Below are 15,751 nucleotides of genomic sequence, written 5' to 3' on the forward strand. Positions count from 1 at the left end.
AGTGAGCCATGGAGTTTTTACAACATGTTGCGTGCGCAGTGGGGGGCAGGGGGGTGTCAAAGGTTGAGAACACCTGCAATACAAGTCTGTAACAAACATCACTCTCCTTTTTAAAAAGTGGAATTTAAAAAGCAGGCTGAAAAGGAGCAGGTGTGTGTTATGTGTGTGGGGAGGGAGACAAACTTTCTTTCTTGGAAGTAATATTTATCTGATGGGCAATGTCACTCTCTAACTAGATAGGGATTCACTTGCATCACACTTGAACAGCCATGAGCAGGCAGTGAAACTGCAGTATTTTAAAATCTGGTTGTCCCAAAGCTCCTGTTAACATCTCTAGCAGTGAATGCCATAGCACTTGGAAGTACATTTTATTCTAAGTTGGGATGCAAGTTATGAAATGGGAAATTACTAGAGAACTTCTAGTGCTCACCAGCAGGGTCCATATTGGCCAGTTGGTGCATGACTCACTAATTTACACCCCTTTGGTGCGGACTAAAGCACCACATAGAGAAGTCCTAGGAATATAAAAAGCAATCACTATACAAATACAATTAGAGCAGAATAATCAACAATGCAACATTAAGTCACTAATTTGTCCGTAGGAAAAATACCATATGAAAATTTTTAAAAAAATTCTCCAAGTGGACAAAATCAGTAACAAGATGGGATCTCTTAACATTCTTTCAATGCTCAACTTCACTCAAACTTACAGTTCAATGCAAAAAAGTTGCTAAATAAAATAGAAATCAAGGAATTTGAGATTATAGTCCTTAAAGCAACCACAACTCTTATAGCACAAGTGTAGCACCTATACTGGTACATTTATGCCAAACCAAAACATATTCTCTTCCACTGAAGAGTGTTTAAGACACATTCGCTAGCCCCCCCAATGGTGCACACACAATTGTTTACAACCATGTCTGACACACAAACCATCTACACATTTATTTCAGTTGAACTGAACTAGGTTTAAAATTTCAGATGTGTACAGATAAGTAACGCTCTTCCTCTCACTAATCCATCCTTTCTTTCTGGCAACATTAAAAGCTACTATAAATCAAACACTTGAGTAGGTTTAAACTTTCAAGGAACCGCTGATGTTTCTCCTTTTTCCCATAAAGCTCTCCTCTTGCCCAAAACAAAAAGCAAACAAAAACCCAAGAGAAGGCATCTTCAAAACTAGTGTAATTTTTTGTATGAGCAGGCCTGTAAGGGCAAATCACTATTGTGGACTGTCAGATAAGCAAAACTATATATATTTTTTATAACTGATGTAATAAATGGAGTTAAGGTTGAGAGTATTAGTACTTTAACAGTTTAAAAAAAATACAGGGATGTTGTAATTATCCCCAAACCAAGCATTACAAAAACCCAAAAATTCAGAGTCAAGTTTACACTTAAAATAAATCCAAGATCACACTACCATATGATTAAGGCTGATCGTGGTCTCAGATTAGAGTAATGCATCCATAAAAATCAGTGGTAGATTTTTCTCCTTCAGCTGCATCACTGAACAGTCTACAGAAGAAGAGTCTACTAATGAGTGATCTTGCAATGGAGCCATCACTGTCATCAAAACATATCCAACCCGCTCCAAGCCTTCCAGCAGCTCTTTAGCACCAGTTCAAGTGCTGACCCTTTTAACCTTCAACACCCCAAAAGTGGCAAAGATCTATCAATCAATATGGTCATTACAGCAAGTGAAAGGCAGAGTTTAACCGAAGAAAGTTGCAACCTTCTTTTAATGTTAATAACACCTTCTGTGTAATAAAAATAAGCAATTTAAAGAAATGACTGAAACAATTCAACCTGAATATATTCTTCCTAAACTTCTAATATACTTATGTTCACCATACTATTCAAATCTTGTTGAGAAAGGAGTAACAGGTAGCACAGTTCTAAGCCACATTGCAGAAGTTCAACATTTCTTCTGCAACCACCAGCTTTGTCAGCGGTATCTGAAAAAGGAGGACTGATACCCCAGCTTTCCAATGGCATTGAGTGGAACTCTCAAAGATTGTCTTTCTGTATTTTCTATAAATGTGTTGAAATATCCATGGATCTCAGGACAGTCTTTGATCTAAAGATAGGATTTTTTTTTACACAAAAAGGACGGAACTCTATGGAGAGACTCAATTTACAAAAGCAATTTGAAGGTTGCTTTTCGCAATTCGAAGGGCTTGACAAATTACAGGCTGAAGATATTGTTGTTGCAGTTTCGATATGGCTTGATTTAATTAACAAAACACTGGAACCACTCACAGATACTTCAAATAAAAGATTCTGAGCCAGCAGGACTGAATTAAAAAAATAACTGTCATAGCATGAACCCATATGAAGATGCTAGCATGAGGACAAATAAGCTTAATGCTAGCTCATGAAACAAACATGAGTTCCTTCCTTTTCTACCATTTAACGTCGAAGATCCAGATTTGTATCCCAAATATAGATTTGCAAAGGTAGTTTTTCAACAATTCATTATATCAAATTGTTGACAGTAAGTTCACAAAAGCCAGGATATGTTGAATTCAGAATTTTATACAATTCTGAACACCTCTGCATTCCTTCCTGCCAGCTCAGCATCAAAGGAACATGTTTTAACACACACAGATTGTTTTGGATAAGGATAGGTATTACAAAAGCAAATAAGTTGGTAAAAGATACTGGTTTCTAAGGACAGGGTGAAGATTGGTAGGCCTACTGAATTATCGGACCGAGGGACTGTATTCTTACATTTTAATGAACAGAAAGGAAACCATTATAATTTGGAAAATGCGTGCCTCTTTAGATTTGAGAAATGCATACACATACAAGATGAACCAGACAATATGCCTTTAAAAAAAAATCTTTGTGCATTTGGGAGGGACGGGAACGTGTTCCATTGTGCTTTTTCATGAAAGAAAAAAGCCACAATAACCCTGCAGATTACACTTTGGGGACTTTGGGGGGGGGGGGGCAGAGGGGGAGGGTCTCATAATATAGAATACATGAGATAATGGCGAAGAAATGAGCAAAGCTTGCCATGACAGTCTTCCTACTAAAACTTCACAGCTTGTGTATGGTTTAGCCATATTACCTATATAACATTTCTTTCACAGGGTTATTCATGCAAATATTCTAGAAATATATTGTGCAAGGTTCTCAGTGAAACAAGGTATTTTGCTCTAGAACACACTAAAGCAAAACTCCGTTAATTTTATACTTTTAACTCATGTAATATACTAGAACAAATAAAGCATTAGATTTTTTGTTATGTAAAAAGAATTACCCAAAGGGAACAAAGGTATCATGATGCTTCCAAGCAATTTCCTGTAAAACAGGAAATTAAAGACTGTGGAGATGCTGAGTTCTGAATCCTTGACTTTTGCTGAATGAGTTTTTTAGTTATTAACTGATGAGAGATAACACACTGATGATATTAAAAACAAAATCTGTACTGATTCAACTAACTCTTTGCCATGTTTGCTCACAACAGGTGTGAGAAGTTGAACCAGGTCTCCAGTCATTGCAATGATTTGCTTTATCGACTGAAGCCTTTTTGTGTCACTTTAAGTATTTGCTTTGGACAGTTCCAGCATCATTTATAATAGTAAGTTGTTCCAAAGTAGGAGGGGGAAATACCTCCTCTGCCTACTCACTATCAACAACCGCCTTGAGATGAACAATATATTCTGTTCTGGAGAAATCAGATTTTTCCATTGCCCTTCGTTACCCATTCAAAACAAAATTTAAGTGACTTGGAAACTGCTATTAGCTATGTCCCATCTTCTATCTGTTTTCTCATATCAACAACCAGACAATTAAGTTTTTTCTCTAAATATGATTTAATTAAAAAACACTAAATTGGTTTTGAGGTTTATTTTATAATATGTACAATAGTTGCAAAATAACAATGAATATATTGAATCAGTTTTGTTAAATACCACAAGACTTGAGAAGATCATACAGCATGGCATGGTATAAACTCACACTGCCTTTTTCATATACAAAAGAATGTTTTATTAAGATCATTGTGATTACTGTTTTCCAATAGTTTTGTACCTGCTTTTAAATGCCCTAAGGAGTCGGACATAGAAACAGTTTAAGTAGGAGTTTACTGATCAGTTAATATACTACTAGCAAATTTAATAAACATTATTGGTAAAGATAAACTTTGCAAGAAATTAATTGTAAAATTACACCAGGCGTAGGACTGATCATGCCCACAAGAAATAGTTATTATTTAGAAAATAGTTTTCAAAAAGACCCCAGGTTGAAATTGTTGTGTATTAATTTGGTCAAACTGACTAATGAACAGTGAAGTTTATTCAAATATTGAAAATATGCCTATCCTTTTAGTATTCACAAATAATTGCTTATGTATATATATGTAAGTGAAGAGATGTTAAATGTAAAAAATATATTGTTTGTCCATTCCTGGGTTACACATAATTCAGCATCTGGACATTAAAACGTCATAAGTCAAAACGTCCATTTCAAATCTACATTCAAACAGCAACAAATATTTTTGTAAACATTTGAGAAGGAAAAACCTCTGTTCATCTACAAAATGTTCCTCTTCTGGAAATCAGCATCTTTTCAGCATGGAAATGCTGTACAGGAGCTTCAGTTTGCCCATTTTGAATCTGATCAAAACCAAAGAATCACCAAAGCTTAGAATAATAAAAGTCAAAACTCAGCAGATGCATCATTTCCAAATCACCCACCTTGTAACTATTAGCCATTTCCAGTTCATCACCAAAAAAGAAATGCACTTTGCTACAAAAATAGTAAGGAATGTTATTGAAAACAAAAGGCTATTTCGGTAGAAGTATCTACAAAAATAGTTAGGTCAGGTCATGTTGTAAAGCTTTAATGCAAGAGCATTACAGTACAGAATTTCTTTCCAAAACCTTAAAGCTTAATCAAACACCAAATTTTAAACATCCACCTCTCAAATGCTTGAAAAAAGAGCTGCAGTAAAGTGTCTCTTCAAGAATTTAACCAAGTGTAATTATGTAGGTGTCAATCTATGGGCAATATGTGTCACAGCCATATGTTGTGCGTTATCTTTTGTTCCGTTGGCAGCAGTTACAGGCATGGAGATATTTTGATATGTTGATGCAGAACGACTCATCATAGTAACACTTTCATCTTCTCCAGTGTCTGAATCTGGTGTTGTTACAGCACTGTTCTCCATCCCCAGGATCTCACAAACTGCTTGAGGCAATTCCTATGAGGAGGAAACATTTATCATTGTATTTTTTATTCTATTAAACAAATTAAATTGAAGAGTTAATTGAAACACATTAGCAAGCATATTATGCTTAATAACTTCTTGAAAGCACTTATAAGAATAAAAGTCTAATCTGTAGTGAAAATGTGTTTAAATATTAATTTTGCGTAAAGGTTGCTTGTTTTCAAGAAAATTACCAGCTGCTATCTTTGCTCCCTGAAAAGATCTTTAAAGGTGATAGGGAACCTTTATGCCACAGTCTAAATTATATTAAATAATTAATGTAATTATTATCTGATTAACAATGCTATTCATCTTTGCTCTGAACCCAAAGTATAAGTCAAATCAAATTAAACCAACCATTATAAATTTCATAACACTGCCTAAAACTTTTTCTACCAATCTATCAATACTCAACTTTTCAGCACACAACAAAATTAAGTCTATGTGCTTTTAGTCCAGCAGGCAGCAGGGTAACTCAGACTCCCCTCTCACCCCTCCCCACACATCAAAAATCAACTCAACTGTATACCAGCTAATCTAACCTGAACGAAGTAAAAATAACCTATCCAAGAGCAAAACTCCAGCTTTTTTCACACAATAATACACTGATAGTGAATGTACAGCTCTTGCCTGGACAAGTATATGAGGCTTTTGTAAATATCTAATCAAAGGCTGACAGCATATTTCCATCACTTCCAAAAACTGAACTATTTCAAAAGGGACTATTTCAAAAGCTATACATGTATATGAATATAGACAACTATGTATTTTTTTTTTTACTATCTCAAATACTCATAGATATACTTTAAAATAACTTTACCTTGCAATTCATCATCTGGATAGAAATTGCTTCCGCTTTACAGAGTATATCTTCCACATCAATTTTCATAGACAGTTCATTTATATGCTAAAAATATATTCACAAAAAATAAGAATGGAAAACAGTAGACTAGAAAAAAATATGCTGTTGTATTAAAATAATAATATTCTCCTCTATTGTAAGTGCCACGATGGACATTAAGGGGTCAAACCTCCAAAATGCTCAAAACACTGCACATGCATTGATAAACAGGAGCTGAATGTGTTGAATATCTCAAAGCAATTGATCAGCATTTTATAGGATTCTTAAAATGAGTATGTATCAGTGTTTCTTGCTCTAATGTAATATACAATAGCATATCACACCAGGCAACCATAATTCCCAGAGCTGAAGAGGTAATAAATAAGTGTATAGAAGATAAGGTAACAATGATTTAGATTTATGCAACTTCCTAGACGGTTTAAAAAGAGTAAGTGCTGAATATTCTATTATTGACACTTATTAACCCAACACTAGAGGTTTAACCTCTAAATATAGGTGAAAAATTACTGATTCATAATTACATTTGTTGGGTTGCCTTGCCCCTTAAAGAGTTCTGGAATGAAGTAACTATAACTGCTCAGGAGACACATTGTACATCTATGTCTTTTTCAGTGTAGAACCAGAAAAGAATCCATTCAAAAAGTTAATTTACACTTAAAATTAAGAACCTCAGCAGATACCTTTAGTATTTCATTAAAACCATAATGCTTGTCCATTATTTGCTGCTTTTCAGATTCCAGGATAGCACAACAGATGAGAAGATGAAAATTCTGGCAAGGCAACTCTGTCCACATTACCTGTTAAAACGTTAAAACTGCTTTTTAAATTGGAAATGAGAATTTATGCCTTTCTTCTGAAGAGCAAGACAGACATTGAAGTATAACAACTTTTCACATTTAATAATACAGCTTCAGTATGCTTCCTAAGCCTAATGGTTTAATTAAACAACAAGCTCCTTTTTTAAGCCAACTGAATATTACTATCACTGGCCGAAAAACAGTGATAAATAAGTCTAAGTAGTTACATGCACAGTCCATCAAGACCATAGGTCCGCTGAGGATGTCTACGATGGATACTCTCAAGCCCAATGTGCTTTTATGGTCTTACTGATGCCTGCTGGTTCTGTCCTAGTTCAAGAAAAAAAATCTCTTACGCAAACAAGAGGACAGGTAATTGTGTACAAAACATTTATGAATTCTAATTGTTTTACATGGCTTGACAGGTCTTGGTATAAAGCCTGGAGAATCCAGCAAATTGACAGAAACGCTTACTGTGCTTTCAAATCTTTACAAAAGGTTCTTATAAACCAAACTGCCCCTCCATCCTCACCCTACCACTCTATAACAAGCCTGTAGTCAAAGAGCATGTATGCAAACTAATGGCTTGCTGCTTTGGGTCAAATACTGATCAAATAAATCAATAGAAAAACCCTTCATTGCATTCAATGGGACCAAGATTTAGCTCTTTGAACACAGTACACTTATAATTATGATGGCTCCATTTTAACATTAGGATTGATGACTAAAAGAGTAGATTATAACAATTGTTTGACGGAAGGGGGAAATCAAAAATGAAAGACCGAAACCTGAAAAATCTACTTGCAAGAGTAGTCCTTATTCAAGTGAGTAAAATCACCGAAGTTAATGGGACCTACTCCTTTAGCAAAGATTACAAACAAGAGTAAGAGTTCAAAGAATCAGGCTTTGTTTAGATATGACATGGGGGGGGGTGAAGAGCGAGAGGAAGGTTTACATAAAATAAGGTTCTGAAGTTGCTGCTTTCCACAAGGCCCGCACAAGTTTATCCCCCCCTTCTCCCCCCACACACAGTCATCTTGCATTCTTAAATGAATATTCAATAAAAGAGGATATTTTCTAACTAGAAAACTCTTCACTGAACATCCTTCAGGGAATAGTATGGAAATGATTAATCAAACATCTTTTGTGCCAGGTATTTTCCCCCATATACATACAGGCACGATGGCAATCGACAATACAATCAGTAAGGAATATTCTTAACATATTTCAATGAAAGAGTGGCCTTCCTGACAGCATCTTATTGGATTTTTACTTTTACTAGTGAAACAAAGCATTTTACACTTCCAAGGATTGTACAAACATCAATCAATCAATCCTCAACACGCTTTTGTGGGAAAATTGAGGCAGAATGATTAAATGACTTGGCCCAGGTCACAGTGATTCAGCAGAAGATCCAAGATTACAAAACACAGGAGTTCTTGATTCAGAGGTCCAAAATCAACCCACCAGACTATGCTATCCAAAGACAGCTTGGATTCTGGGTTTTTACACTGAGCTGTTCATGTTCTAGAAACGCAACTTTTTTAAAAAAAGAAGCAAAAAAACTGAACACTACACTAACCATATGAAGATTACGACCTAAAAATCTAAAGCTGGAGGCTATACAATTACATATAATTCATTACTTATATTAAAGTACTGCTTTGCAATCCCAGCTCAGACCAATGTCACATTGTGGCTGTATGTCCAGTGGTGGATTTAGAGTTAGTGGGCCCCGTGTGCAGCTTCATTTTCGGCACCCCACCCCAGGGGACCCAGCCAAGAATAAGAACATTATATCTCCCGCCCATTTTTCATTCTTTTTTCCTTCATCCTCCTCCTATATTATAAGTAATGGGAAGTAAATGAAAATGAAGTGAGGTACCTTGATTGGGGCAGAGGGTTGGGGTGTAGGAGGCCGTGCAAGGATTGGAGTCTGGGAGGGAGTTTGGGTGCTGGGTGCAGGCTCTGGGCTGGGACAGGGGTGTGGGAGGGGTTGGGCTCTGGGAGGAAGTTTGGGAGCGGGCTGGAGCTGTGGAGTCGGCACCCAAGGCAGGGGCAACGTACAGAGACGCCCCCACCCAGAGGTGGCAGGGATATGCCGGCCGCTTCCGGGAACGACACAGAGAGAGGGAGGCAGAGCGGGCAGGGAGCCACCTTAGCCCTGCTGCTGGCAAATCTCTGTGCGACCCTTGGGGGGAGGGAGGCAGCAGGCCCCTGTGCACTGCCCAGGGTGGGGGCAGCATTCAGAGTTGCCTCTCCCCAGCCAGGTGCACACAGAGAATGCCAGCAGCCGGCCCCTTCCGGGAGTGGCGTGGAGCCACTGGCCAACGGCATGGAGGCTGCCTGCCTGCGCCTTGCTGTGCCACCGGCCATGACTCAGGCAGGTTGTCAGATGAGATTTGTCCTGCATTTTGGGGGCTCCGTGCCATCGCACAGTCTGTTTCATGGTAAATCTGCTCCTGCGTATGTCTGCCTGAGCTGGGAATTACACCTCCCAAATGCTGTAACCTAAGTGACTTGCCTGATGTCACACAGCAAGTCTGTGGTAGAGCCAGGAATCTAAATCAGATCTCCTGAGTGAGTGCTTTAACTGCAAGACCATCCTTACTCTTAAATCAACTAATGATTAAGAGACCGTCAAGCAGAACTAGAAAACATTTAAAATTCCCAGAGCAGATAGCCAATTGTATAGGCTAAGCCCCACCATTCACACAGTAAGGGTAATGGCAAGAACTCAGCAAGAGTCACCGTTACTTTCTATGTTTACATTTACCTTTTTCAAATTTCCTGCCAAAATACTCTTTTGGTTTAGAGTAATACCATAATAAATATATGAAATGTCCTTTCCCCTTCACCTCCTTGCCCATGTTTCAACAAGTATCCAGCAGTTGTGTTCCACATTTCTTTACATTACTGTGGTATCTCATATAGTCCAAAAATATTTTTTTGCTGAATTACAGAAAAAACAAGTGATTTTTTTACTACAATAACTTAAGACGACTAGAGAAAAACACACACGAGTTTTGTGTCACTTTTTCCCAATCTACATGTAGAAAGTAAATGTTTTCATTTAGGTATGAGCAGCAGTACTTTCAGCAACAGTCAGGAGCCCAATTTTGTACAACTCTCAGAGCAAACAAAGGCAGCCTCAAAACTGTTCATCATGTTAAGAGTCAGCAGAACAAGCAAAGGATGTGATGTTCTGCTCCTCTGCTTCCAGCAAATGCTTCATTCTCTGGAGAGCAGAAATTCTGATTTCACCAAAGAACTCTGCAGCAATCCATTTATATTCCATTTTTCTCTCCATGTCTTTGGAAACCAATTATCCCATTTTCTTTCTTCATGCAGATTACGGGAACCCACTGGGCTCTAGGAATTGTAGGAGAGGGCAAGTTTACAGTCTGAGGCCTAAAAAAGATCACTTTTCCATGATCCTCTCCTGAGAAACTGTCAGTGGACAAAGGCCATGTCTACACTGCACACCTCTTGCAGTGGCATGTAGGGTATGTGTAGCTACACGCTGCAATGAAAAGCAGGTGTCAATGAAATCACAATTGACTCAGAGCTCTCAGATTTGAAGGTAACTATTTCCACCTCTCAGTAAAATAGGATCATACGTAGTTTTCTGAAGTCAGTTCTGACCATTCCTAACTCATGTTCCCATTTGGAGTGGGATCAACACTCAGTTTTCACCACCTCTGGCACTAGTAGCCAACCACTTCTAGTGACAGTGGTGTAGTTTTTTTTTGTTTTTGTTTTTGTTTTTTTACTAACTAGATGATTTGTCCTTCAAAGAAAATTCCCCTCAAGGAATGTGATTAAAATTCTAAGTTAATTGTTCTATTTCAGAGTCTAGGGCAACCAAAATAAATTCATCTTCTAGTTAACAGATAATGTTTACAATAATCACGCCGGGATTCAAGGGTATCAGCTGCATTCCTTCCTTCTGACTTTTTCTGGAGTTCTAGGTAGCAGCCTTGACAGCAAGAAGATTTCAGCTAGAGACATTACTTTTTACTACTATTTATTTATTCTTATTTAACAGCCTCATGTACCTCCGTGACCCCCTTTGAAAAGATTAGTACTGGGTGACCTCATCCTAAATTTATGCCCACCCAACAACCTGGGACTATAAGGTACAAGTTGATTTAATAGTATCTTCCTCACAGGGATATTAGCCATCCCCAGCTTATAGGAGGAGGACCGGAGAAGAGGCCCATCCGCTATTTAGGCAGTTTTGGAAGCTAAGGGAGGCCATTTTGGGTATAAGGTTGCCGCTGCAGAGCTCTCTTCCCACAAACCACAGGAAAAAAGTGGTCCAAGTTCTCAAAGACAACACAACTACCACATATGTGTTTGCCTTGCCTCTGTCAGGAATTAGAACAATGATGCAGAAAAATGGAGGTTCCCTAAGTGGTTTCTGAATTTTATCAGAACGTAATCATGTCTTCCAGTTAGTTTGTTTGGGATGTTTCTTTGTTTAATACACAAAGCAGCACAGCAATTCTGAGGTATGTTATGCAGAGCACCAAATCCTTTGCATCAAAAAGTATTATGCAAAAGCACCAAACCCTTCTGGAGATCATCCTAGTTCGAGGTTTTTGGCAAAAAGTCTAAGGTGAAGCAATTTTTGCCCCGAGATTATTTAAACAATTTAAGTTTTACATTTAAATCAGCACTAGAGACACATGATACTCATTCTGCCAGAATAGCAACCACTTCCAAGATTTCTCTCTGAAAATGTATTTATTATAGATATTTGTCAGATTGCCACTTGTCACTTTTACTCAATATTACTATTTCATAACTGGAGCCAAACTGAATGCTCATTTCAGTGAAGTAGTCCTCCAGTGTTTAATCAGCTAACCACTTTTCAAGTAGTATTTCTGAGGAATGTTGCCACTTATTCATCTCTTGTAGTGTAGATCTGCATAGGTAATTTCAGGTTGGGGAAAAATTACTTGCATATGGAATTCTCTGAACTTATTTTCTTTGCACAACCACACTGACCCCCTTTCCTTCCCTACTTCTTCAGATTTGTACAACTAGTTTAGAAGAGGCAGGGAGGAACCAAAGGTGGTTATGGGATAGTACCTTTTATAACCATGTTGGAACATCTGAACTGTAGGACAGCATTTACATTACTTTAAAATAGTTCTGGGATAATAAAGCCTAGCAAATGACTCTTACAGTGGGAATGTGAAGAGGCAATATATTTTGAGAGCTCGGTACTGGCAAGTAACCCTTCATTGTTTGAATTTTTTTTATTATTATTATTACAAACAGATTAATATGTTATTTCCAGCAAGTTTATCTCAAATTCCTAAAGTTCCACTTTAGCTAATATCTTGCAAGCTATATTATTTAAATGAGATGGGCATATAGTTACTACATTTATCTCCTCTCAGTCTCAAGTGTTATAAGTGCACTCCTGTGGGAAACAAGCAGTAAACCCTCTTGAAGGCTGTACTAAAAATGTTTCCTAAATTTTCAAACATTTGAAGGAAAATAGAAGTTGAGACGTCATTTAACATGCCTGTTTTTCTACAGCTCAAATCAATTTAATACCAATTCCAGAGCTGCAACTGATTGACCTACATTATCTTTCTGGGAACTTAATTACCTTCGCAAATATATTTTTCAGAAAAAAAATCATTCAGTTGGCATTGGCAGGGTGACTGACTATTCTTTTCTGATACAGATTTTCATTTGAAGATATAAAATATTTCATTAACATTATCAATGGCTCTACTCAAACCTTTTTTCAACAGGTCATAGCATGTCCATTTTATTGTTATTTTGCTTGTTTTTTCTATAAATTAAAGTTTCCCTGCTTTTTCTCTCCATTCAAAAATTCATGCTTTACTACAAATAATGAAAACAGTTTAGATTTTCTTTCCTTACAGGCCTCAGGTCTAGTTTTCATCAGTTGTGTTAATAATTACTAATGAGGCAGAAACTTTAAGGAACCTAGGAGGGAAGCACTTAGAAGTCCTGAGGAAATTCCTCTACAGAACATCCAGGGCTGAAAAGAACCAGAAGGGAGCTCCATTATAAAATTCTACCACATCCCTTTTCGACAAACTCAAAAATAGAGTGAAGAATTCTTAGCTCCAGTCATCCCTGCCCAAGTATCAAAAAGAGGAACATTGCCCATGTTTTGCAAAACCTTGAAATGATGGCAACCTGGAAAAGACCTTGTTTGAAAGGCCAGGATTTTGTCTTACTGGCACTGGGTGCCAATCTCTATAGCAAATATTTGCTTGGTGGTGTTCTCAATTATCCTATCACCAATGAGCCAAATCTCACAGTAAGAGATGGGCAGATTTCCTTTAGCCTTCATGAGGCAAGACAGATGGTAGTTTGACTGGGCCAACCTAATATGCAACTCAGTTTTCCTGGTACACAGTGGATCTGACAAATAGCAGGAAGTTTTGATGCTTTCTGTAACGATGCTTTGCTTTTCAAGACTTTCTTATTAGTTGACATAGATGGCTAACGCTATGCTATTGATAAAGAGAGACTTATCTGACAAAGAACAGTTTGAGACTTCTCAGGGATAGCACAGGAGTAGCTTATCTATTACAGATCAAGTGCAGCAGCTGCCTCTGTGTCTTCTCTTCTTAGAACCATAGTTTAACCCTACACCTAAACCAAAAAAAAAAAAAAAACAACAACCCACCTGCACTTGAAGCATAAACAAGAGTACAACAAAAAAATAAAATCCAACAGAAGTCCAAAACCCTTTACCTCATGAGTGCAGGGCTCACCCCAGGTAGCTCAGGGACTCTCAGAAGTCTTTTGCCAAACAAAAACTTACCCCACTCTGAGGCTCTGTACACAACTCCCTGCCTCCTCCACAGACCTTTAAGAGGCTTATTCTGACACCTCGTCCAGGCAGTTCTTCCCTGTCTCCCTCTCAGCTAAAGACCCTACAGCAGGTCATGGCCAGTCATCAGTCACTGGAGAGCCCAGCACATTTTTGCTTGGCCACCTCACCACTCAGTGGTTTAGGACGACTTATTTTAAAGAAGCCAGCAGAATGACAAACTAGCTATGCTTCAAAGTTTCAAATACCTTAAGTATTGAGTAATGTCTACTTAAACTACATAAAAACATATTTATATTGCATTTATGGTTGCAATATCCATGTGATGAACACCACCACCATACAATATATCATGCACATTTTACCACATCAGCAACAGTCTGTCCAATAATCCCTCTCTAATGAGACTACTTGTAACATTCTAAACTTTTGAGCAGCTTTACACAGCTGCCTTTCCTTCTTATGTGGAATTTCCCTGTGTAATTATACTGGTCTACAATAAAGAGCAATCCTATAAAACAACTACAAATTTATGGTTTGGTATTTGGCAAACTATCAATGGTAGAAATGGATGTTTTATAGCATTGAAGCACTGGGAATTCCCCCTTTCCAAAATAATTTGTCATTTATTTTTAGCCCTTATTGTGTGTGAGATAGACATTAAAATAATATTAAGATGATCTATAATAACTTTTTAGAATATACATTATTAGAGGCTTCTAAAATGAGTTAGCTATAATTTTCCTCCCCTTCGTAGACCTGGTATCTTGGCAGCCTGGGAGATCACAAACGATACAATATTTTATTGGCACTATTTTTTGTAAAGGTTTTTTTTTTTTTTTGAAGACTTTCTAGAGTTTTTCTGGAAAATAGGTGGCTTAAACCAAATACACACTTATATGGCGAGGTATAAAGGTTTTACTGCCACTGCATAATCTACTCATAGTATTCCAACTCATGAATAATAAAAGTCATTCCAAAATCATACTGACAGAACATTTCTCTCTCAACTAACCATCATAAGAACATAAGAACGGCCATATTGGGTCAGACCAATGGTCCATCTAGCTCAGTATCCTGTTTTCTAACAGTGGCCAATGCCAGTTGTTTCAGAGTGAATGAACAGAACAAGAAAATTACTGAGTGATTCATCCCATCATCCACTCCCAGGTTCTGGCAGTCAGAGACTAGGGATACCCAGAGCATGGGGTTGCATTCTTGACCATCTAATAGCCACTAGTGGATCTAGTCTCCATGAATTTCTCTAATTCTTTTTCTAATTCAGTTAGTTTTGGCCCTCACAACATCCTCTAGCAACAAATTCCACAGGCTGACTGTGCACTGTGTGAAGTACTACTTGCTTTTGTTTGTTTTAAACTTGCTGCCTCTTAATTTCACTGGCTGACCACGAATTCTGCGTTATGTGAAGTAGTAAAAGACAGTTACCTTTTCTGTTACTGGTGTTCTTCAAGATGTGTTGCTCATGTCCCTTTCATATCAGGTGTGTGTGCTTGCCACATGCACCAGTGCTGGAACTTTTTCCCTCAGCAGTATCCATAGGGGACTGACTCTGACACTCCCTGGAGCGGTGCCCACACGGCGTGGTGTAAGGAACGCCCCCGGCTTCCCCAGTCCCTCCTCAGTTCCTTCTTGCCGGAAACTCCGACAGTGGGGAAGGAGGGCAGGTTGCGGAATGGACATGAGCAACACATCTTGAAGAACACCAGTTACGGAAAAGGTAACTGTCTTTTCTTCGAGTGCTTCCTCATGTCCATTCCATATTAGGTGACTCCCAAGCAATACCCCTGCAGGTGGGGAGGAGTTAATGGACATGTAGATTACAACACAGCTCTGCCGAACTCAGCATCATCTCTGGCTTGCTGAGTGATGGCATAATGAGCGGTAAACGTGTGAACAGAGGACCACATTGCGGCTCTACAAATATCCTGGATAGCAATGTATGCCAGAAAGGCTACCAAAGACGTCTGCACTCTCATTGAGTGGGCTCTGACAATCGGCGGCAGTGGAACCCCCACCAGGTC

At 38.1% G+C, this 15,751-nt stretch overlaps 1 protein-coding gene across 6 annotated transcripts in view; it reads right to left on the reverse strand.

Moving 5' to 3' along the window:
* Positions 1-3,773: 3,773 nt before the first annotated feature.
* TBC1D15 (TBC1 domain family member 15) overlaps positions 3,774-15,751 on the reverse strand; it is an 89,062-nt gene continuing 77,084 nt past the window's right edge. For 5 of the 6 annotated variants that reach the window (XM_073327763.1, XM_073327761.1, XM_073327765.1 and 2 more), the window contains 3 exons: positions 6,761-6,877; positions 6,039-6,125; positions 3,774-5,212 (listed from right to left, as the gene is read on the reverse strand). In XM_073327763.1, the coding sequence (XP_073183864.1) occupies positions 4,994-5,212; positions 6,039-6,125; positions 6,761-6,877 (423 nt within the window). In that variant the 3' untranslated portion in view covers positions 3,774-4,993. The remainder of the gene's footprint in view (positions 5,213-6,038; positions 6,126-6,760; positions 6,878-15,751) is intronic. The other variant, XM_073327764.1, reaches the window with a different exon arrangement.

This window comes from Lepidochelys kempii, chromosome 1 (genome assembly GCF_965140265.1).
Source record: "Lepidochelys kempii isolate rLepKem1 chromosome 1, rLepKem1.hap2, whole genome shotgun sequence".
In the NCBI taxonomy this organism is placed as follows: domain Eukaryota; kingdom Metazoa; phylum Chordata; order Testudines; family Cheloniidae; genus Lepidochelys; species Lepidochelys kempii.